The sequence below is a fragment of the Emydura macquarii genome, unplaced genomic scaffold (genome assembly GCF_026122565.2).
Source record: "Emydura macquarii macquarii isolate MOO-44397 ecotype Brisbane River unplaced genomic scaffold, CSIRO-AGI_Emac_v2 contig_480, whole genome shotgun sequence".
Taxonomy (NCBI): domain Eukaryota; kingdom Metazoa; phylum Chordata; order Testudines; family Chelidae; genus Emydura; species Emydura macquarii.
Genome location: NW_027130617.1, coordinates 15,200,373 through 15,223,277, shown reverse-complemented (window position 1 = coordinate 15,223,277; position 22,905 = coordinate 15,200,373). Strand labels below are relative to the sequence as shown.

At 38.1% G+C, this 22,905-nt stretch overlaps 1 protein-coding gene across 12 annotated transcripts in view; it reads left to right on the top strand.

The window, feature by feature from the left end:
- ADGRL2 (adhesion G protein-coupled receptor L2) overlaps nt 1-22,905 on the top strand; it is a 200,173-nt gene that overhangs the window by 156,499 nt on the left and 20,769 nt on the right. For all 12 annotated transcript variants that reach the window (XM_067538586.1, XM_067538588.1, XM_067538587.1 and 9 more), the window contains 6 exons: nt 5,857-5,979; nt 6,255-6,460; nt 7,532-7,705; nt 8,972-9,181; nt 10,180-10,400; nt 11,738-11,804. In XM_067538586.1, the coding sequence (XP_067394687.1) occupies nt 5,857-5,979; nt 6,255-6,460; nt 7,532-7,705; nt 8,972-9,181; nt 10,180-10,400; nt 11,738-11,804 (1,001 nt within the window). The remainder of the gene's footprint in view (nt 1-5,856; nt 5,980-6,254; nt 6,461-7,531; nt 7,706-8,971; nt 9,182-10,179; nt 10,401-11,737; nt 11,805-22,905) is intronic.

The following is a 22,905-nucleotide window of genomic DNA, read 5'->3' as shown; positions in this document are numbered from 1 at the left end:
GTTTCACTCCCTTATTAGGAGCTTGGATAGAATCTCTTTGTGAAAAGCTTCTGAGACTGAGCTGGATTTAACTGTTAAAGAATAATTTTTAACAACTGATTCTCTCTTGTCTGACTTAATTTAAGACATTTTAAATACATATTTTTACCTTTACCTTTTTCCCCTTGAAAAACAGCAAGGATGCACCTTTTGCAAATTAGCCTACATGCCATTTGTAAGCAACAGCTTCCTTTAAAGTAGACTGACACTGTGACCCCGATCTTTCAACCACTGATGTACAAGTAGGTCCATTGAGTTCAGTGGGATGTTAATGCTCATGAGAAGCTCACGAGAAGCTGCTTTCAAATCAAAATAGTAGATTACTCATGTCAAGGCTACTGATATCAATGAAGGCGTAACAGACCAGCTGTGCAAGCACAACTTCCATTACATTAAATGGCATACAGAAACAGAATAGCCTATTATTGTAACTCCAGAAAGGCTTGCAGTGGACTACCCCATCCCCTTCCTTCCCCACAATTCTCCATCTCTTTCCCTTAAAGATATTCTGAATGAAATACTGCCCCCATTGAACTCAATGGTAAAAGTCTCATTGCTTTCAGTGAGCCCAGGATTTCACAATTTATATTTATACTGAACTCATTAGTCAAATAAATAGTTTCCATGTGAAAACCACTCTAGATCTGTCATGTTCTTGTACAGGAAGAACTAGAAATGCTAGTTAATAAACACAACTATGACATAGTTGCATCACAGAGACTTGGTGGGAAAATACATATGACTGGAATATTGGTATAGAAGGGCACAGCTTGCTCAGGAAGGACAGTCAAGGGAAAAAAGGGAGGAGGTATATAAGAAATGTATACACTTGGACTGAGATTGAGATAGAAACAGGAGACAGACTTATTGAAAGTTGCTTGGTAAGGTTTTTTATAAACAACTAACAAAAGAATGCAAAGCATATGGCTTGGTGGTGATGGGGGACTTCAATTACCCAGGCATCCTTTGGGTACACAGCAGGGCACAAATTATCCAACAAGTTCTTGGAATGTCTTGGAGACAATTTCTTATTTCAGAAGGTGGAGAAAGCTACTATGGGAGAGGCTGTTCTAGATTTGATTTTGACAAATAGGGAGGAACTGGTTGAGAATTTGGAAGTGGAAGGCAGTTTGAGTGGAAGTGATCATGAAATGATAGAGTTCATGATTCTAAGGAATGGTAGAAGGGAAAACAGCACAATAAAAATAATGGATTTCAAGAAGGCAGACTTTAGCAAACTCAGGGAGTTGGTAGGTAAGATCCCATGGGAGACAACTGTAAGGGGAAAAAACAGTTCAAGAGAGTTGGTAGTTTTTAAAAGATATTATTAAGGGCACAAGAGCAAAGTTATCCCACTGTGTAGGAAAGATAGGAAGTATAGCAAGAGACCACCCTGGCTTAATCAGGAGATATTAAATGATCAAAGAAGAGTCCTACAAAAAGTGGAAACTAGGTCAAATTACATAGGATGTATATACGCAAATAATATAAGTATGTAGGGACAAAATTAGGCCATGCACAAAATGATATTAAATAAACTAGTAGATACATAAAGGGTAACCAAAAAACATTCTACAAATACATTAGAAGCAGGAGGAAGACCAAGGACGGGCTGAACTCATTACTCAATCACAGGGGAAAAACAAGAAGCAGAAAATGTGGAAATGGCAGATGTGCTAAATGACTTTGTTTCAGTTTTCACAAAAAGATTAGTAGCAAATGGACATCTAACATAGTCAATGCCAGTAAAAATGAGGTAGGATCTGAGGCTAAAATAGGGAAAGAAAAGTTAAAAATTACTTAGACAAGTTACAGGTCTTTAAGTTGGGAGGGCCTGATGAAATAAATCCTAGAATCCTCAAATAGTTGACAGAGGAAATATCTGAGCCATTAGCGATTATCTTCAAAAAGTCATGGAAGACAGAAGAGATATATAGTGCCAATCTATAAAAAAAGGAATAAAAACAACTTTGGGAATTACAGACCAGTGACCTTAACTTCACTACCTGGGAAGATAATGGAGCAAATAATTAAGCAATCCGTTTGCAAACACCTAGAAGATAATAAGGTGATAAGTAACAGCATAGATTTGTCAAGAACAAATTGTATCAAACCAACCTGGTGGCTTGATACAATAGGGTAACAAGCCCTGTGGATGGGGGAAGTGGTGGGTGTGGTGTATCTTGACTTTAGTAAGGCTTTTGATGCTGTCTCGCATGACCTTCTCATAAAGAAGCTAGGGAAATACAACCTAGATGTTGTGGGTGCATAACTGATTGGAAAACTGTTCCCAGAAAGTAGTCATCAGTGGTTCACAGTCAAGCTGGCAGGTCATATCAAGTAGGGTCCTTCAGGGATCAGTCTTAGGTCCAGTTCTGTTCAATATCTTCATCAAAGATTTAAATAATGGCATAGAGAATACACTTACAAAGTCTGTGGATGATACCAAACTGGGAAAGCTTGCAAGTGATTTGGGAGATAGGATTACAATTTCCAATGATATGGACAAAGGGGAGAAATGTTCTGAAGTAAATAGGATGAAATTCAATAAAGACAAATGCAAAGTACTCCACTTAGGAAGGAACAATCAGTTACATACATACAAAATGAGAAATGATTGCCTAGGAACGAGTACTGCAGAAAGGGATCTGGGGGGTCATCATGGATCACAAGCTAAATGTGAATCAACAGTGTCACTCTGTTGCAAAAAAAGAAACAAACATCATTCTGAGATGTATTAGCAGAAGTGTTGTAAGCAAGACAGGAGAAGTAATTCTTCTGCTTTACTCCACGCCAATTAGGCCTCAACTGAAGTATTGTGTCTAGTTCTAGGTGCCACGTTTCAGGAAAGATGGGGGGAAATTGGAGAAAGTTCAGGGATGAGCAACAAAAATGATTAAAAGGGCTAGAAAACATGACCTATGAGGGAAGATTGAAAAAATTGGATTTGTTTAGTTTGGAGAAGAGAAGACTGAGGGAGAGAGAAATGGTAACAGTTTTTAAGTGCATTAAAAAGTTGTTCTAAGGAGGAGGGAGAAAAATTGTTTTTGTTAACCTCTGAGGATAGGACAAGAAGCAATGGGTTTAAATTGCAGCAAGGATGGTTTAGGTTGGAGATTAGGAAAAGCTTCTTAATTTATTAGAGGAGGTTTTGGAACAAATTGATAAAAGGAATAAGTCATCAGGACCAGATGACATTCACCCAAATATTCTGAAGGAACTCAAATTGCAAATGTGAAATTGCAGAACTACTAACTGTGGTATGTAACCTATCATTTAAATCAGCTTCTGTACCAGATGACTGAAGGATAGCTAATGTGCAGCTAGTTTTGAAAAGGCTCCAGAGACGATACTGACAATTACAGGCCAATAAGCCTAACTTCAGTACCAGGCAAATTGGTTGAAACTATAACAAAAGAACAGAATTATCAGATACATAGATGAACACAATTTGTTGGGGAAGAGTCAACATGGTTTTTGTAAAAGGAAATCATGCCTCACCAATCTACTAGAATTCTTTGAGGAGGTCAACAAGCATGTGGACAAGTGGATATAATGTACTTAGATATTCAGAAAGCTTTTCACTAAGTCCCTCACCAAAGGCTCTTAAGCAAAGTAAGATGTCATGGGATAAGAGGGATGGTCCTCTCATGGATCAGTAACTGGTTAAAACATAGGAAACAAGGGTAGGAATAAATGATCAGTTTTCAATAGTAAATAGTAAACAGAGAAGTAAATAGTAGTGTCCCCCAGTGGTCTGTACTGGGACCAAATCTATTCATTATATTTATAAATGATCTGGTAAAAGGGGTAAACAGTGAAGTGGCAAAATTTTCAGATGATACAAAACTATTCAAGATAGTTAAGTCCAAAGCAGACTTAGAAGAGTTACAAAGGGATCTCATAATACTGGGTGATTGAGCAATAAAATGGCAGATGAAATTCAATGTTGATAAATGCAAAGTAAGTCACATTGGAAAACATAATCTCAACTATACATATACAATTATGGGGTCTAAATTAGCTGTTACCACTCAAGAAAGAGATGTTGGAATCATTGTGGATAGTTCTCTGAAAACATCCACTCAGTGTGCAGTGGCAGTCAAATAAGCTAACAGAACGTTAGGAATCATTAGGAAAGGGGTAGATAATCAGACTGAAAATATCATATCGCCTCTATATAAATCTGTGGTCCACCCACATCTTCAATACTGCATGCAAATCTGGTCGCCCCATCTCAAAAGAAATATATTGGAAGTGGAAAAGGTGTAGAAAAGGGCAACAAAAATAATTTGGGGTATGGAATAGCTTCCATTTGAAGAGAGATTAAGACTGGGACTTTTCAGGTTGGAAAAGATGACTGGTGGGGAGAGGATGTGATAGAGGTCTGTAAAATCATGACGTGTGTGGAGAAAGGAAATAAGGAAGTGTTATTTACTAATTCTCATAACACAAGATCTAGGAGTCACCAAATGAAATTAATAGGTAGCAGGTTTAAAATAAACAAAAGGAAGTATTTCTTCACACAACACACAATCAACCTGTTAGAACTCTTTGCCAGAGGATGTTGTGACAGCCAAGACAATATCAAGGTTCAAAAAAGAATTAGATACATTCATGGAGGATAGATCCATCAATAGCTATTAGCCGGGATGGGCAGGGATGCAAAACCATCTCTGAAGTTTCCCTAACCTTTTTTTTGCCAGAAGTTGGGAATGGCAACAGGGAATGGATCACTTGATGATTACCTGTTCTGTTCATTCCCTCTGAAGCACCTGGCATTGTCCATTGTCAGAAGACACGATACTGGGTTAGATGGACCATTGTTCTGATCCAGTACGGCTGTTCTTATGTCACTGGAATTGCCTGGGGAGGTTGTAGAATCTCTGTTGTTGGAGATTTTTAGGAGCAGGTTGGACAGACGGTCTGTTACACCTATCAGGGATGGTCTAGATAATGCTTGGTCCTGCCTTGAGTGCAGGGGACTGGATTAGAAGACCCCTTACAGTCCTATGATTCTATGATTAACTGTTTTGTTGGTGATTGGAAATATTTGTTTGTCCTTCAGACTATAGAGGGGAAAAAATTGAAATAATATTGTCAAATACAATGTACCCAGGGGGAGTATATGCTGGGTTTAACACCGAGGCAAAGATATTTCTTGTTAAGTGGGTTGTGCTGCACTGAGTAATTTTACCTCTCAAAATTTTACTTTGCAAGGTGATTCTTTAAAACCACAGTTCTGCACTACACAAAACTTGAGTTAAAATATAAAGAAATAATAGTTGCATTTAAGTCTTTTAAAAATACTTGCTTAGCAGAACATAAAATGTCTTCCAACTACATTTTAAGATACACACAGAAAAACTATATTTGGGACTTTTTTAGGTACAATACAGATTCACATAAATATACTATTTACACATACCTAGCTATTTATTTTAAGATAGCCTTAGTATTGCCTAATTGCTATTAAAAACTGTAGACAGACACTAACAATTTATGCTGTAAAGACACTCTGGGCTCCAAAATTTAAGCCTTTCTTCAATGTAAGAGTTTACTGTGTTTTTAAAGTGATGTCTTTTAGTCACACAATAAAACAAGGTTTGTTATCATGTTTTCACCATTGAAATGTTGTTACTTTGGTATTATGCAGTAGGCTTGATTAAAGAAACTAAGGCTATGTCTACACTGATGGCGGAATTAGCAGAATTAGGAGTTTTCAGAAAGTTATCATCTGCCACATTGTAATCTGACCACAAAAAATGTTTTCTACATTTTTCCCATCCCGTGTTGGTTTGCCTTTGGTCTGACTAGTTCTGGAAGTTGCGGTGCTCAGTACAGAAGGCCAGGTGCAGGACTTGAAATTTCCTCAGGGCAGTAAAGGAGGCAATTTGATCCAGCTCTCTGCAAACACTGTGAAACAGAACAGCAGAAATGGTAAGTTTGGACACATAAAACAATCTGACTCCTTTAAACTGTCAAAGTACACATTTAAAGCATTAGTAATTTAAATCTTACATTTCTGAATATGTTAATACATTGCATAGCAAAAGTAAAAACAGCTGTTCTGTAGCTCTTTCTTGTAGGGCGCATGTGTAAATCATATTCCTCTTTGTTGATGTTTCATTTTGCATTTAGACAATAGATTATTCAGCACACGTACTCTTCACCTACAATTCCTTGACATTATAATGGGAATTTTCCTTTAATAGGATTAGCAAAATTGGTTTTCATCATTTACAAAAGCTTGGGACGGTTCCTCAGTACCGAAAACGCGACCATAAAGCTAGGCAGTGACTTCGTTGGTCGGAACAGTACCATTGCCGTGAACTCCCACGTTATTGCAGCCTCCATCAACAAAGAGTCCAGCCGTGTGTATCTGACTGATCCTGTGCTTTTTACCCTGGAACACATTGATGTGAGTTATGCTAATGAATTAATAAGAAGGTCATAAAATCAGCAAGAGAGAAGAGCAAAGCAGAAAAAAACACCTTCCTTCCATTTGAATTTTAAATGTTGGACTAGGTCAGAGATACAAGTTTATTTAAGTCTATCAACATAAAATTAAATGAGCCTGGTTCAGTGATTATTAGAACTTAAGTGTATTCTTAATGAAAGCTAATTCAGTAATCAACATGAAAATGTAAATGACTCTAATTTGTTTCTAAGTGAAAATTAACTCTTACCTTAGCAGCAGGATAGAAAAATATCAACTGTTATGACTGTGCCTGTTTAATGTAGCAAAATTAAATGACACTTGGAGTACTTACTTTAATTCCGGACCATCTTTGGGAAACCTTCAAGTAGATTTATTCAACAGAGGACGGTGTGTAGCTTCTAGAGTCTCCCAGGCCTCAAAGTGTGCTGTCCAACTTCCTTGTGACTGCTAAATCAACATATTTCTTTTCACCATGTACTCTCTGTTGTTTGAGTTGGGTTCTTCTTGTTCTCATGCCAAGAAAGTGGGTATAATATGCCCTCAGGACTGGCTCAGAAAAACATGTGGATTTTTCTTTTGTATCTGCTTTAGCAGGTTCTACTTGAGGTAGGCGTTAAAGAGCTGACCCTTTCCCTGTGCCTCTTTTGTGCAACTTTGGCTTGATCAAAAATGAGAACAGATAAGGGACAGTATTTTTAAATGATCAGTTACAGGTGAAATCCTACAGAATAAATTCAGTTTTAATTTTGCAGAAAGAAAAAAATGGTTCCAATGCACCACCAGTGCATAAAATTGTAAGATAGAAATTGTAATTGTTTAAAACTGGGTCTACAGTAATTGAGATTACACTTTAGAGTGTTTCGGACTATAAAGTTCCTTTTAAACTAGCTGTCTGCCTTGTACAATGTAGTCCACAACTTTGCTGATGAAAAACTTTATAGCCCGAAACATGCAAAGTTTAATCTAAATTACCTTTTACATATATTAAACAACTGTTATTGCCATCTTAGAATGTAAAATCCTAATTTTATTTTTCCTTTTATCTCCCAGCCTGACAATTATTTCAATGCAAATTGCTCCTTCTGGAACTACTCAGAGAGGACTATGATGGGATATTGGTCCACTCAGGGCTGCAAACTGATTGACACAAATAAAACTCATACATCTTGTGCTTGCAGCCACCTAACAAACTTTGCAATCCTTATGGCCCATAGGGAAATTGCGGTAAGTAATAATGCTTCTAGTCAGTAGAGAGCAAACCTTCGAAGTTTTGGCTTTAATTTGTAGAAGATTGCAATAGTCCAGATGCATATCCAAACTTTAAACACATCTCTGAGCATTTCCAGCTTTCACACATCACTTCCAAAAGCAGCTTCTCTCTATATGACCTTTCTCTCTCTTCTGAAGAGTTGATCACAAGATGAGGGGAATTTTTTTTTTTTTTTTTTTTAATTTTTTTTAAATCTTTTTTTTTCCCCCTTGTTGAAATTTTCTGACCAGATGTGCTTTCCCACAACTGGACAGGTTTCTGGTTCCTCCATTCAACTTCTAGCTCCACGCCTTTAACAAATTCCCAAATACAGTTGAATATTAATTGTGGGGAAGTCTGTGTATACTATGCCCTTCCTTGGAGGCTTAAACACAAGATGCTATACTAATGATGAGGTCCAGTAGCCTCTCTACTAGGATATTCATACTTTCCTGCACTATGGACCTTTGCCATCTAGCAACACACCAGGCTGTCGATGAGGTCTCTCAAGTTCCAGAGCATGTGACATTCGAATGGCTCTAGGACTTTGAATGGACATTGTGCACTTTGGAGCGCAGCTAAATGAGGAAGCCCAAGAGTGCTTGGAAACATAAACATAGCAGTAGCATAGCCCAGCAAAATAAACTGCCAGAGAGTTGCTGAGCCATGCAACCAATATAAAAAACAAAACCAAGGACAATCTTCTGAACCAATCTTTACCTGAACGTGAGAGATTTGAGTTTGGGTTGTAAATTAAAGGGTCATATAAGTTATTCTGCTTTTATTTTAACTGATTTCTTCATCATGAATCTGCATGTACTTCTACTCAGGCTTTTTGGATATAGAGATGTAGTTTGTAGGAAAGGACCAAGGTATTCTTTTATAGACAATTATAAGAATTTTCTTCTGTATCTGCACATGTGGACCGCAATACATTCAAGGTACCAGTCTCTTTTTCACAGAATTTTCTTCAGACGTACAGGGGACCATGAAAAAAGTAAAAATATTATGTGGTCTAGCTCAAATTTCCATCTCTGTGCGCTCAGAGCTACCTTTCTTACACCCACACTAATCTTGCACGTCTAATAAGCTTGACATCAGATTGATAAGATAATCAGTACTTTTTTTCTGTCTCCTATAAAAATAAATCAGGAATTTTCAAGATGCTTCCAGTTAAAACTATCTTCTGTTTGTACTGCTAAATGGTGATATTAATTTTCTCCATTCTTGATTATTTTCAGTACAAAGATGGAGTGCATGAGCTACTCCTTACTGTCATCACCTGGGTAGGAATTGTCATCTCCCTTGTGTGCCTGGCCATCTGCATCTTCACATTCTGTTTCTTCCGTGGCCTACAAAGTGATCGTAATACTATTCACAAGAACCTTTGTATCAACCTATTCATTGCAGAGTTCATTTTCCTAATAGGCATCGATAAAACAGAATACAAAGTAAGTCTGCATGCATATTGATCCTGTTCTCTGAAAATAACTCTTTGAAATGGATGTGAATTTAAATATGACACCACTGCCAAGCTTTTAACCTTCTGTATGTAACTGACACAGCAGGGCTTGGATAAAAGGCGTGACAAAAGATTAAGATGGACATGTTCACAAATAATATTTACAGGCATAAAAAATACCATTATAGCTTCTATTCCCCACTTAAAGGGAAGAAGTACTTTTCAATGACAAAGCATATGTTTATACAAGTAGGTGATTTAAAGGGAACTTCTCAAAGTGGTGCTGAAATTAAATGTTGATATACCAGAAACGTGAACTTTTTACACCAAAGACCTATAAGTGTTGATGCTACTTTTTGAAGCTTCGGAGAAGTTCATCCCATCATTCAGAGCTCAGAGAGTGGCTTGGAATTCAATAATTTGGTAGAATTTGATCCAGCTTTCAGCTAGACAGGAGTGAATCTAAGTTGGCTACTGATATGACAGCAAAAGTTCTTAAAATAGTAAAAGTAGAGTTATTTTATATTAAAGCAGATAGAAAATTCTGATGGCACATAAGATTTTAAGCAGAAGATATAAAAATACACCTAGAACCAACTTTCTTTGTCTTCCTGTACCAAATCATCTACAATATAAATTTTGCATCAGTGTTAACATGCCAGTGTCAAAATTAAGGAATTGCTTTTAATGCTGTATATTCCACTCCAGTAAGAAATATTAATAAGTTGTTTCCAAACCTTAATGTATGTAGTGCAATTGAGTATACTTTCTGCAGCTAGTGTGGACATAATACATTACTAACATTTCTGAATATCTAGTGTATGTGTGTGGTTAGTGAAAACTGTTCTGGAATTGTGAAGGGCCTTTGGCAGAAATACATTCTTAGTTACCTGCATAACAAAATCGTATACTGTTTCAATTGCACTGTATCATATTAGCTAGGAAGGTTTTGGCAATTTGTATTTTCATGTTTCTCTTTCTTTGCAGATTGCATGTCCAATATTTGCAGGCCTCTTACACTTTTTCTTCCTGGCAGCATTTGCCTGGATGTGTCTAGAAGGAGTGCAGCTCTATCTCATGTTAATAGAAGTATTTGAAAGTGAATATTCTAGGAAGAAGTACTACTATGTTGCTGGCTACCTCTTCCCTGCCACAGTAGTTGGTGTTTCAGCAGCTATTGACTATAAGAGCTATGGAACAGAGAAAGCGTAAGTAATTGCAAGTGACCTGAGTGTTTTTCAAGTGAATAATTTTTTAAGCCTGTTAGCTGTCAAAGGGTCTCTGACAGACTAAAATAGCATCTGAAAGCTTTATTGGTAAGAGAATGGCAATGCTGTGCACAAATTACAATCAAGTCTTTTGTAATTTTCTAGGTTCAGAGGATTTGTACTCCAGAGAGGCAGATTCTAAATTATGGTCTTTCTTTTAGCACAAAAGATTGACCTGAAACAAATTGAAAAAGTAAATAACTTTTTGGCCTCAAATGGATATTAAGTAAAAATTCTTCCGAACTTAAAGCATCTGACAGGCTTAACCACCCAGTTTTAAGCTAATGCTTCATTAGATCTCTTTGTTCAGCTGGCCCTCTAGCTAACTCTCATTCTCAATTGTGACAGTACAATATTCCAACCTATATGTTTCACTTTGATAATATTTTATCAGGCGGGTAGAGCAGGATTAAAATTACTCACTGCCTTTTATTTATAAAAATACAGATATTTATAGAATGTGACAGAAGGTAGACATTTAATGTTTCTGAGGATTTGAGTTGCTGGAGGCATGAATTTGCCTTCCAAAGGCGTTTTACTTTGTCCTTTGATGAAATTAGTTACAGTATGGGAAGATACTGTTGACTTCTAGAAAGCTGCTCGATTTTGCTACTGATGAAAGACAAATAAAAAATATTCAGCAGGGAGCTGGAATATATGAAAAATGAACCACTAAGTGAAGTCATCCCAATAAGTTTATGCATCATTTACTTTAACATCATTTGTGTTTTTTTCTACTATTCAACTCCCATTTGGGGTATTTTATTTATATCATACTGTTTTGCAGCAAAACATGACATCTGAACGTTCTCTATCTTGCATTCCTCAGGGATAAGCACTTTGCTTATGATATAAAGTTAAAGGCAAATTTTGAAGATTACATAGAAAATCTATGAAAATAAAGCATTTACTGATGTTGGGTTTCATCAGTCCATAGCAAAAACTTTGAGTGAACCTAAAAAAAGAGAGAGATTTTTTTGTTTTTTTGGGTTTTTTTTTTTTTTTTTTTTTTTTTTAAAAGCACATTGCTTTTGGTATGTGGGAGAAAACCTGAGCAGATGATCAACAACCTTGTTAAATAGAGCTCAATAAAACAGCTGTAGGTTAGAGAGGAAAATGGCCATGATTAAGATGGTACTATTCCTTGTTGTTGGCTCATTGTATATTCACTATGAAATACCTATTCAAGGATTATTTAAGGTGGGCTTTGCACTTTCCATTTTTACAACTCAGGAGCCAATGTAATCATTTAACTTTCATTGCCTTTTTCATCACAGTTGCTGGCTCCACGTAGATAACTATTTTATCTGGAGTTTCATTGGGCCTGTTACCTTCATTATTCTGGTAAGAGTGCTTTCCTTTATTCCCTCCACCCCCCTTCCCCTTTTTGCTCATTTTACATGAGCAACAGTGTTGTGAAGGTTGAGTAACAATGGGAACAAGGATTGAAAAGAGTGTTTAAAATATAGTTCTGACCAAATTATTAATGTTCAAAACTCAGTTGTTGCTTTTTCACAGTAACTTTTTTCCTAATTATTCTAATACTAAAGGTCATATTGATATGGCAGTCATGTGACAGATCAATTCAGTACTAAATACAGATTTACAAAGGAGCCATTATTACCATCCATTGAGTTGGTTTTGTACATGTTCATAAATTGTAACGAAGTATTTATCCAACAGACTGAAATGACTCAAATGGAAGTTCCAATCCTCTGGGTAAATAATTCAATCTAATAATTCTGAATACATATGCTTGTGTGTTTATATATTGCATATACATATATTTGTGAGTGAATTTTTCCATATATTTATATAATGTTATGTATACTATGTACAAATATAGAGACAAGCATATTTTTATATAAATAATAATTAACGTATTGTGAACCCAATAGAAAACCTATGTGAGTCATTCCAATCAGTTGAGAAAATATTTTAATTGTATATATAATTTATTTTATTATAAGAGTGGTTAACCCATTCATTAACCATTCCTAGAGTCATTCCATTCTTTGCAATAAATAGAACAAGCTTGTATATTGAGCCAGGGGAAGATCTGCTCCAGTTATTTCAAGCTGGTGGTAATATGAGGTATAGGAATTTGGAAGAAAAGTATATTCAAAATGAATTTGCAACTCAGCGTTATGATTGTGGTGGTATCAGAGCGCTGAAAGATCCAGCTGTGCTTGATACTGTACACTGATACTTTATAGGTACATAAAAGAGAGTTCATAACTTTGATATTTTGGAACAGTGAAGTGGGTTTTATTAGTGTATTTAGAAACTTAAGGTAATTAAATGCCAAATCCCATGCATTTATATAATGTCATGGTTGTGACAAAAAATGTCAAAAGCTAAGAAATTCAAGTTATGTCTGACACTTCTTTCCCTAATTCAATCTTTGTACTTTGGTATTATTTCTTTCAGCCTCAGGGACAGTTTATCTGCCTTAATTTTTAAATTCCTGTGTTTTATTGATTTGTACACTAAACACTGAATTATTTAAGCATATTTTTGTAGCTTATAACATACTACCGAAAAAAGACAAAGAAAATTGGTGCAGTTTTAATCAACGTATTACAGTGAAAAGATGTGCCAGATCATCCTTGACAGGCAGGCTTGGAAGGATTTGATTTCTATCAAATAGACCAATGAAAAAATATTTCCATTGATGATCAACATTTATAAATAATCAAATTAATAAAAATCTTTAGAACTGAGTTTGATTTAAGGACATTTAATTTGGTTATTTTGACATGTAAAGTTGAGAATCTGTGTTTTAACATTTATAAAACTTTTAACTTTTTAAATTTGAATGGCTGCTATCATTATTGTCTGACCCCTCCATAATATCCCACAACTGTAAACATTAAAATAGGTAAAAATAGAAAAAAATGCTTTAAAATAAATGTCAATATTAGTGTCAAAATTGATATTTTATAAAAATTATATATTTATAATTGTATAAACTTTGAAAAAATTGAATTCTATGTAGCCTATTTATAGATGATTTATCTTGTCTTAAGACACAGTGCTGAAGTATCTTCAGATGTATTTAGGACAGTTCTACTCTGATTATTAGAAGACCACCTTTGTTAAACAATGGAATTTTTTCAACCCATTGAGTGTGGATACTTAAGAAAGGACAGGAGCACAGTGTGCAAGTAGATGCTTCAATTTACAGATACAGTCACAATGCTGTAAGGATCTATTATGTAAAATTTCCATTTCTTTCCTCAAATATCAAAGTTTATGTATATATGTATGGAGACAGAGAGACAGAAAGATAATAGTCTCCTTGAGGTATGAGGAATGTACTCAAGCAACTAGGAACGTAGTAGAAAGTTTAGTCTATTTAAACAAGTTTAAAGTAAAGGAAATCCCTCTCACTTTGGAATTTGTTTCAGAACTAAGCCTTCAACTATATTTAAAAGGCATGTTAGGCATTTTTAATACAGTAAGTCATATTCTTTCACCAGAAGACGTTCTATATATGATTGCTGTGATCATTTAAAGAAAACTGTTCTAAGTCTGGTGTTTCCAGCTTGTCAGTGCGTTAGGGTCTGGTTGTAAGTGTTTTTTTCTTTGCTTTTGTTTAACTTATTATTGTAGACATTTTCTCAGTCACTTTTCTCTTTTTATATAACATTTCACTTGAGGGAGTGGGAAGGGGGTTTTGCTGAGGGCATTTATGTTTCCTCACAACGAGGTCAGAGAGAGAACAGAGGTGAAGGACATTTAAATCATATTGACCATGTACAGTCAGAGTCCACTATTATTTACCAGCCATGACATTATTATCCTCCAGCAAATCATTTAGACTGAGTGGTGAAAGGCCTTTGGGAGCAGTATTCCCAACTTCACAAATATGAAACAGCAGGTAGCAATCACAGCACAGTTCCTGGGAGTAATTCTTCTCCTGCAATTGCTTTGCCCTCTAATCGTCCAACTGAGAGAAAGAGAGGCAGACGAGTAAATGGCTCAAAAATAATATCTCATGTGCAAGAGCCACGTTATCAATGGCGTGCAAGAGTTTAATATTAGTAATCATTTGAACATCTCTCACTAGTTTGAATTCTCTTTTATTATGTGTATTAATGAAATAATATGCATATTCTTAGATAATATTGTCTGCTGCTTTAATTTACAAGGTTTTCTCTGTGGTTAAATCCATCCTCCCAATTACATTAAAGTCTGTACATGACAATGTGGGGGTCTGTTTTTATGTCTGAGGTAGACACAAAACTTTCAACTTCAGTATTTCCATAGACTATCATGCCTATGGGCACCAGGGTCATTATATCTCTGAGAAAAGAGCATGTAAGTAATGAGCGGTGGGAAACCATTAGCATGCCTGAAATGGTTTAATGAAAGTTTGGATCATGACACATCAGGAACTGTTCTCATCATTTGGACAGTTCCATCTGCATCTTTAATAATTAATTCAGTTCAGTAAAAGTTCAGCTTGCACACTCATTTAGAAGCCTTCTTCAGAGAACACTTCTTTGGCTGCCAGTCCCAGAGAGAAATAGGCTTCTGCATGGCTAAGAGCAAAGATCTGGAGATACACGAGCAGTTTTAGAGCTGCATTTGCCAGGTAACAAAAGCTCCAGGGAGGACAAAAAGGGTCAGAACATGTGCAGTTCAGCTAGGTTACTTCAGAGTGGTGTTTCTGTTCTTCTGTCTTATCATCTCCATGTCAGCACTGCAGGCTGTGTGGAATGAATTTTAAACTGCTAAATTCAGGCAGATGTGATTCAATTGAGCAGGTTGATGGCTATAAAACAAATAGTGCACTCCTATAATCTGCGGTCAGGAAAGCCCGAATATTTTGCCTTCTATATAGTTCCATGTTCATTCATACCATTAAAATGGGTGAAGTTGGTTAGACTCCTGCTCAGCCAAGAATACTGGGATCTGATCCTCACAGATGGAGTTAATAAATTAGCCTGGCAGAGGTTATTTAAACAAAGGTTCCATAGATGTTCTATATAAGCAATGTGGGAAAAATGTATGGTCTTTTTACGCACATTGAAATATGTTATTTCACTAGCATAACTGTATGTGTATAGGTACAGAGATATACATATAAAGATACAGATATATACATGTACATACACATTATATGTGTATACATATATATTGTAGATGTGTTTTTATATGTACACATGATAACTGTGGCACTGAAAGCCATGTAATAAATTGTATTTGTCATGTATCTGACTTTCACTTTGACACTTATCTAGTCCTCAGATATTAGATTTTTGAATGGTGGCATTTTTATAGATAGAGATGGTTTTTTTTAAATGTTTGTGATAATTTTCTTCTTCCTCAATCTTGTATATTTGGCTTTATGATGTTAAAACAGCCTGACTTTACAAATGGAGAAATTCTGTTTTAAAAAAGAGTTCCTATACATTTTTTACAGCTACGTAAAATGTTTGCAGTAACACAGGAATTTCAATGCTAGATCAGACCAGTGGGCTATGTATCTCATGTCTCCCAGTGGCCAGCATCAGATGCTTCAGAGGAGAGTGCAAGAAAGGTTGTAGTGGACAATTGTGGCATAACCTGTCAAAGTTTCTTCCTAACGCCTGTCAGCGCTATGTATTGATTTTACGTTATAATTCTCTCAAATTTATCTGTTGACTTTCTCCCTATCCATATAAGGAAGAATTTTCAAACCTAGGTGCCTAGTTAGACTTCTAAATTCAGATGTAGACACTTAAAAAGAATTGGCCTAATTTTCAGAGGTGTTGAGTCACCCAAGCTCCAGTTGACTACAATGAAAGCAGAGTTAGCCCAATGTTGAGTGTTTTTGAAAAGCACCCTATGTACATACATGTAAATATGACTAGAGATGAGCTAAGGAGGCAACATTTAGTTGTAGACTTTGGTTTAGAATTGAAATTTGAGGCCAAATCAGTATTAGGGTTGGATTCTGATCTTAGGAATTGAAAATCTTATAAGATTTTGCCTAAAATGGTGGAAGCCTTGTGAATTCAGCAGCTCTGTTAATCACAAGAAGATGCACAAGTTTGATGACACCAAGTGAACTTTCACTTCATGTGAAGCTGTGCTAGCTGTTCAGTTAGATTCTTTGAACCTGACTATCACCACATATTGCCTATGCATTTGAATTCTTTGAAGTCCACCCAGGATAAAGACCTATCCTTGAGTTTGGCTTGCAACAGTACCTCTGCCAACTGGACTTTGAGCTCATTAAAGGACTATTTCTTTTTAAAATCTATTAGACAGCAGATATGTATTAACTGGTAACTTTATTGGTATTTACTGGAGGATGTCAAACTCTTAAAAGATGAAAATACTAACTTAACAGTTTGGATGGCCATATTTTCTGGAAAAGAAAGAGGAGGATATATATATCAGTTGAAGACTCGATTGATGTACAATTATAAAAGAATAAATAGATGGACTTGGATCAATGTTTGATCTTCTTGAGCAGATGAAAAATTGTATGTAATGTAATGCAATTGTGAAAGCAAAAAGCATCATGGTTGAATTGTTATGGTGCTGGAGAGAGGCCCATTTTTTCAGAAGTGTACATACAAAACTCATCCTAGCATTTGATAGACCTTTGTGGATTTAATGCCATGAAATGTGGTGTTTTGTTGTTTTTTTTTTTAATTTTCGATTGACATTAAGAAATTCAGTATTTAGACTGCCTGTTTCTTTCTGGCACGTGTCTCACTCACACTCACTCACTCACTCACTCACACACTCACACACACACTCACTCACACAGAGTTAGTCATTTATTCTAAGAGAAATTATTTTCTATCATGTTCCCCTTTCCTTTCTGCTTGGTGTATTATGTAATAAAATGAATACATCCAGGACAGCAAATTATTTAAAAGACCTGAACCCCTTTTTTTCATGACAGGAGGTAAGTGTGATTAAAAAGTCTTTCCTCAAGGTTACCTCTATGCCGCTTACAGTTTTTGTACAGATAGAATAATTTTCTGATAGTTACAGAATGCATTTACAGAGCCAGTGTTTTTAAATCCTTTTTCAGATGGTGAACTATCATTCTTTGGTTGCTGATGTATCAAATTATATCATGTTTCACAGAGATATGGAGAACAAGTATCATATGCTCTGTTGTCATAGTTACTTTGTCTTGAAAGTACAGTACTTTAATGTTTCTTATTTTTAAGGTTCTTTTTCATCTACCATGATACAGCTGTATCATCTTCAGTAAAATACGGGGCTACTTTTCAGTTCTATTTTCTAAATTTGAAGGAATATTAAGAAGATGTTTTTGTAACGTTAGCCCCTTTTCTGCAATGATATCCATACAGGCAAAGCCTGCATGAAGCCCTTTTGACTTATTGGAGCATTATGTGGGCTCAGGGATAGGAACCTGCCTGCTTGGATATCATTGCAGGACTGGAACCTTACTCTATAAATATACATTTTTCCATATTTCAGATGTCTAATTGACAATTAGACTTCTCATGTTCAAGGAATCATAGGGTGAAATCTTGCCATTCTTCCTCAAGTGTTGGTTCCTATGGGTATTCACTGTGGGAGTGCATGCATTCCATGTGCCCAGAACTGGAAATCCTTCAATAGTAGTGTCCATTGGCCTGGTCCAGTCACCACCTCATGCTCTCAACCAAGTGGTAAAGGGTGGCCTCTATCACTCTCAGCCTGGGATGGAAGTTTCTTATGTTCATAGGCTTCTGGCTTGCTCAAATCCCTGAGTAGAAAAATTGTAAATAATTTATTATTTTTAATAGTTTTAGTATTTTGTTAATGAGTCGTCTTAGTCACAGTTAGCTAATAGGTGTCAGATGTCCACATCTGTAATTTTCCCAACACTGAGGGCACTTATACCCAAAGTCCTAGGCTTCAAGCCTTATCTTGCCTACCCTCGGATCTTACCAGTAAGCAACCTGCATGAGAACTGCCTCTATTGTCTTGGGGAAATCACACATCCCATCGAAGAGTGAGATCTGCCATTCCTTTTCCCCTTGCAGTGGGCACTCTCAGGAGTTCAGACTCTGCAGGCACAGATGGAGCATTCTGTGAGACTTTGATCAGATCCTGGAACCTCCCGCTCCCCGTCTCACTGACTGGAACCTAGCAGGCTCAGGGTCTCTAAAAAATGAAAGCATGAAGAAGATAAGGAGAAATACCCTCATAAGAAGGCAAACAAATGGGCTCATAAGTCCTCAAAGAAGAAAACTTCATCCCCTCTTCCCTCAGGACTGAGAGACTCCATCATGCCCCAGAGGGGCTGCACTTGGAGTTCACGCATAGCACAAGCCAGGTCTGACAGTTACCAGTAGCATCCAATTCTCTGAAACAGTCCTCCAAGGGAGTAAGGAGAGTAAAAAAGTGCTTGCCCTCTGCCCAGGAAGTGATACACTGCATGCCTAAGCCTACATCTACAGATTGCACAGTGATGACTTTTTCCAATTCTCTGGTCAGACCTCGATAGGCCCCTCTCAAGGATTTGGTGATATATACAGATTCAGAGTCACTGATCCTGTTGGATTTGGTGAAAGAGACACTACATCGTCCGCAAATCATTCAACAGTCTTGAACACTAATAGAGCTGTGGACACTACTTGCCGGGATATATCTCTGGCCGCACTGCCATAAGACAATTGGCACTGATTACTCTCCCTTTCTCAAGAAGATTACTGAAACCCCCAGATCTCACTGGAAGAGGTTCAGGATCTCCCCCCATCCCTCATGGTCCTGGACATTCTCCTGTCAATGGCACCCTCCAAAGTGGCACTTCCTATGAATGAGGCTGTTTTGGAGCTGGCTACAGACATTTGGCAAACATCAGCTACTTGTGCACCTACCCCAAATATTGCTGAACAGAAGTATTTTGCTTGCCCTAAAGAGGCAGAATATTTCTTCTCTTTCCCAAACCAGAACTCTTTGGTTGCATAAGTTGTCATGGAGCAGAATGATTAACTAGCCAAGAGCCAAAGAGAGCTTTTCTTCATCTGGTCTACTATTCCATGTCAAGAACTACTGGGTGCTCGAGTCAAAATACAACTTCATTAACTACAACAGGTTGTCAGATTTGACCAATAACTTAGCTCAGGAGTGTAGGCACCAATTCCAGGCAATTCTGGAAAGCTAGTGGCCAGGTCATCCTTTCAGCCATCATTGGACATAGCAGACACAGCTTCCCATTCCATGGCGATACCAATAGTTATAAGGCAGGCTTCTTGGCTGCAGCCATTGGGGTTCCCTAGAGATGCTCAGGTGATGGTTGAAGATCTCTCTTTCGAAGGTAACAGCCTTTTCTTCAAGAAATCCAGCAAGTCACTTCACTCACTCCAAGACTGTCATGCCACTCTCCATTCCTGGGGAATATGCACTCCACCATCTTGCAGAAAATATTCTGAAGTGCCGTGTAAGTGATGCAGTGTATAAGAAAGGTGACCATTTATAACATACTTGTTACCACCGTTACACCATTTCCATAAATCTTATACACAATGTATCATGTAAGGTGTCAATGGAAAAGTTACAATCTGTCAAATATGATTATCCTGATTAAACCCATGTATCATCACTATATCTGAAGTTATGAAGATTGGCTATGTATTTGTATCTCAAATGTGTTTGGTCTTGGGGTGACACCCTCCAGATAGAATCTACATCAGGGCCAGACAGCTGTATGTTGATGGTCCATTAAGGACTCTCCAGTCTCACAATGGGCCATAGAAGAAACTCATCCTGCCCAGATAGCTCTTCCTAAGAATGCAAGGAGCTCTTCCAGGCAGCAAAGAGCCAGTGGCCACCCCCTGTGATTCAGCAGACCATGTGAAGATGTTATATGATCATGTGGCTCAGGATTCCATCTTGAGCCAGTAACTTTCAACAAACAGGGACTGTAGGCTTTGTTTGGGACTGTAATTTTCCATGCACATGGCAGAGGATATAAAAAGACACCTGAGACATTGCCATTTTGCCTCTTTTATGCCATAAATCTCTGGACTGTGCGTTTACAACTAAAAGGAACAACTTCAACTCTGGACTGAGGACCTTCCAATATTTTGGAAGTTACCAGAGAGACTTTACAAGCCAGTAGTCTATGCCATCATGGCTACAAACCTGATATAAGGACTTTTCAGTCATTTGTATGCATATGATCTATTAACCATTTATAACTCTCTTCTTTTATTAATAAAAGATCTTTAGTTAGTTTACTAAAGATTGGATCACAGCAGGATATATGGGTAAGATCTGAAATACATATTGACCGGGAGTAAGTGTCTGATCCTTTGGGATTAATAAGAACCTTACATATGGTGAAATGGTTTTTTAATAACCCCTCGCTATATTAAACGTGTTTATCTGGATGAGAGCCAAGGGCTGGAATGCTGAAGAGGGACTGTGTTTGGCTTGTGGCTAACCAGTGTGGTATTGCAGAAGCTATTTTGTTACTGGCTTGGTGAATCCAATTATAGGATAAACCATCAATTTCTGGGGATTGTCTGCCCTATTTCTTGCAGTCTGCCCTGAGTGCGGCATTCTCAGTGTGGCCCTTCCAGGCACCTGGTTACAGCTTACATTCCAGCCAGCCCCACAGCCGTTCTACCAGAGGCCCTCTGAGCCATCAAGAAAGCACCAGAGAATACAGTGCAGCAGACACCGCTCCACTATCGTCCTTTCTTCAGACCAGCTACCTACCAAAAAGGCATTTTGATGGGACATTAAAGAGGTGTCAGCCAGTCTTCCCACCATCAGTCTAACGCGTTGTCGCCCCCCCCGCTTTGGTAGCCACCCAGCCTGTTCTTCAAGTGATGGTCCCTATGTGGTTTCCATCATGGGTATGTATGCGCCGGGGCTGGAACAATTGAAAGCAGTATCCATCGACCCTCATGCACGCCTCAGGTTGTCCACATTATGCATCCAAGATCTTATATGTCTGCATGGGTCAACACCCTCGTTTCCTCTTACCACCGCATGGTTAGAGTTGGAACGTCATCTTCTCCTCATCAGACCTGAATAACAAGTAAACGTTTTCATTGTTAGCAGTTAATTAGTAGATCGTTAGTAAGTCGTTAATCTAAAAAGAACCCAAAAAAATAGAATTAGATAGATATCCAAGTTTGTTTCCCTACCCTGTGTTGTGTGGGGAGTATGCCAAAACAGGCAGACTTTAAGAGCTTCGCCTTGTGCCCCCGATCTTTCTCAGTAAGTGCTGCTTATACTGCTTGGGTAATCTCACATTATTTCACAGTGCTCCATCTGCCGCTCCTTCCCACTGAGAACGCGAGAAGCGAGGCAATTCAGACTTAGAAATTTCCTTATTGAGGAAGCTATGCGTCCGTGTGCGCACCAAGAGGTGGCACCGATGGACCCGCCGGAGCGTCTATCCGTACCAGAGTACCAGCATCACCAGCAGCCGCATTGGTACCGGTGGAGCTGTCGACAATGATGAAGTCACATAAGAAGAAACATAGTCATGGGCACAAGAGTGGATTCCCGAGAGGAACCACCTCTAAATGCCACGTTCCCTTCCCGAGCCACGATCAGCTGGGCAAGAAGTCTAAAATGGGTAAAGCTGACAATAAAATGAAGCATGTTTTCAGCCCGTCCACCTCTGAAGCCCCCATAGACTTATGGACCATCCACGAGTCCACCAGACCTGGCGCCACACACTCTGGGACAGCTATCTCCACTGAACCCCTCAGCAGAAATCTTGAGATCTGTGCAAAGCACTGCTCACAAGGAACTTCAAGATAACATACAGCCACTATCTCTAGCCGATGAACCACTATTGTTGTACCACCGTCCAGTGTGAACATATCCTGCAGTTCCACCGGTACTGCCAGGCCCACAACCACATATGGTCCCACACCCTTGGCCGACAACACAGCTAGCACAGGCTTCGCAACCTCCACCGGTTCCACATGTACCAACAACACCGCCACTACCGGAGCCGTCGGAATCTGACTGGTCCTCTGAACCAGAGCACCATTTCTCCCCACAGCATAGCCCAAGATGGCACTATATGTTACTCTAAATGCCACAACAGTGGTTTAGATATCCTGAGGACCTTTATGCAAGCTCGGATAGACCCACCCCCCCCCCCCCCCCCCGGCAGAGGTCGGGACTCCTATTATGACCGGGCAACAACCTGTCATCCCCCGTCAGTATACACCGCATCTTCAATATCTGGGGAATACACAGGAGCCATAGTACATCTGGTACCACTTGATCCGTTGGGGCTGATGGATCCGCCACTCCTATAGGAGTCTCGTCGTCACTGAACAATTCCATCATTCCGCCATTTGCATCCCCACCAGATGATCAGGCACAATACCAGGGCTTCTACGACGCATGGCAACAACTCTAAAACTTACAGCGGAAGACGTCACAGAATCACAGGATGAATTCTCGAACATCCTTCAACCGTCTGGCCCAACTAGGATAGCGCTAC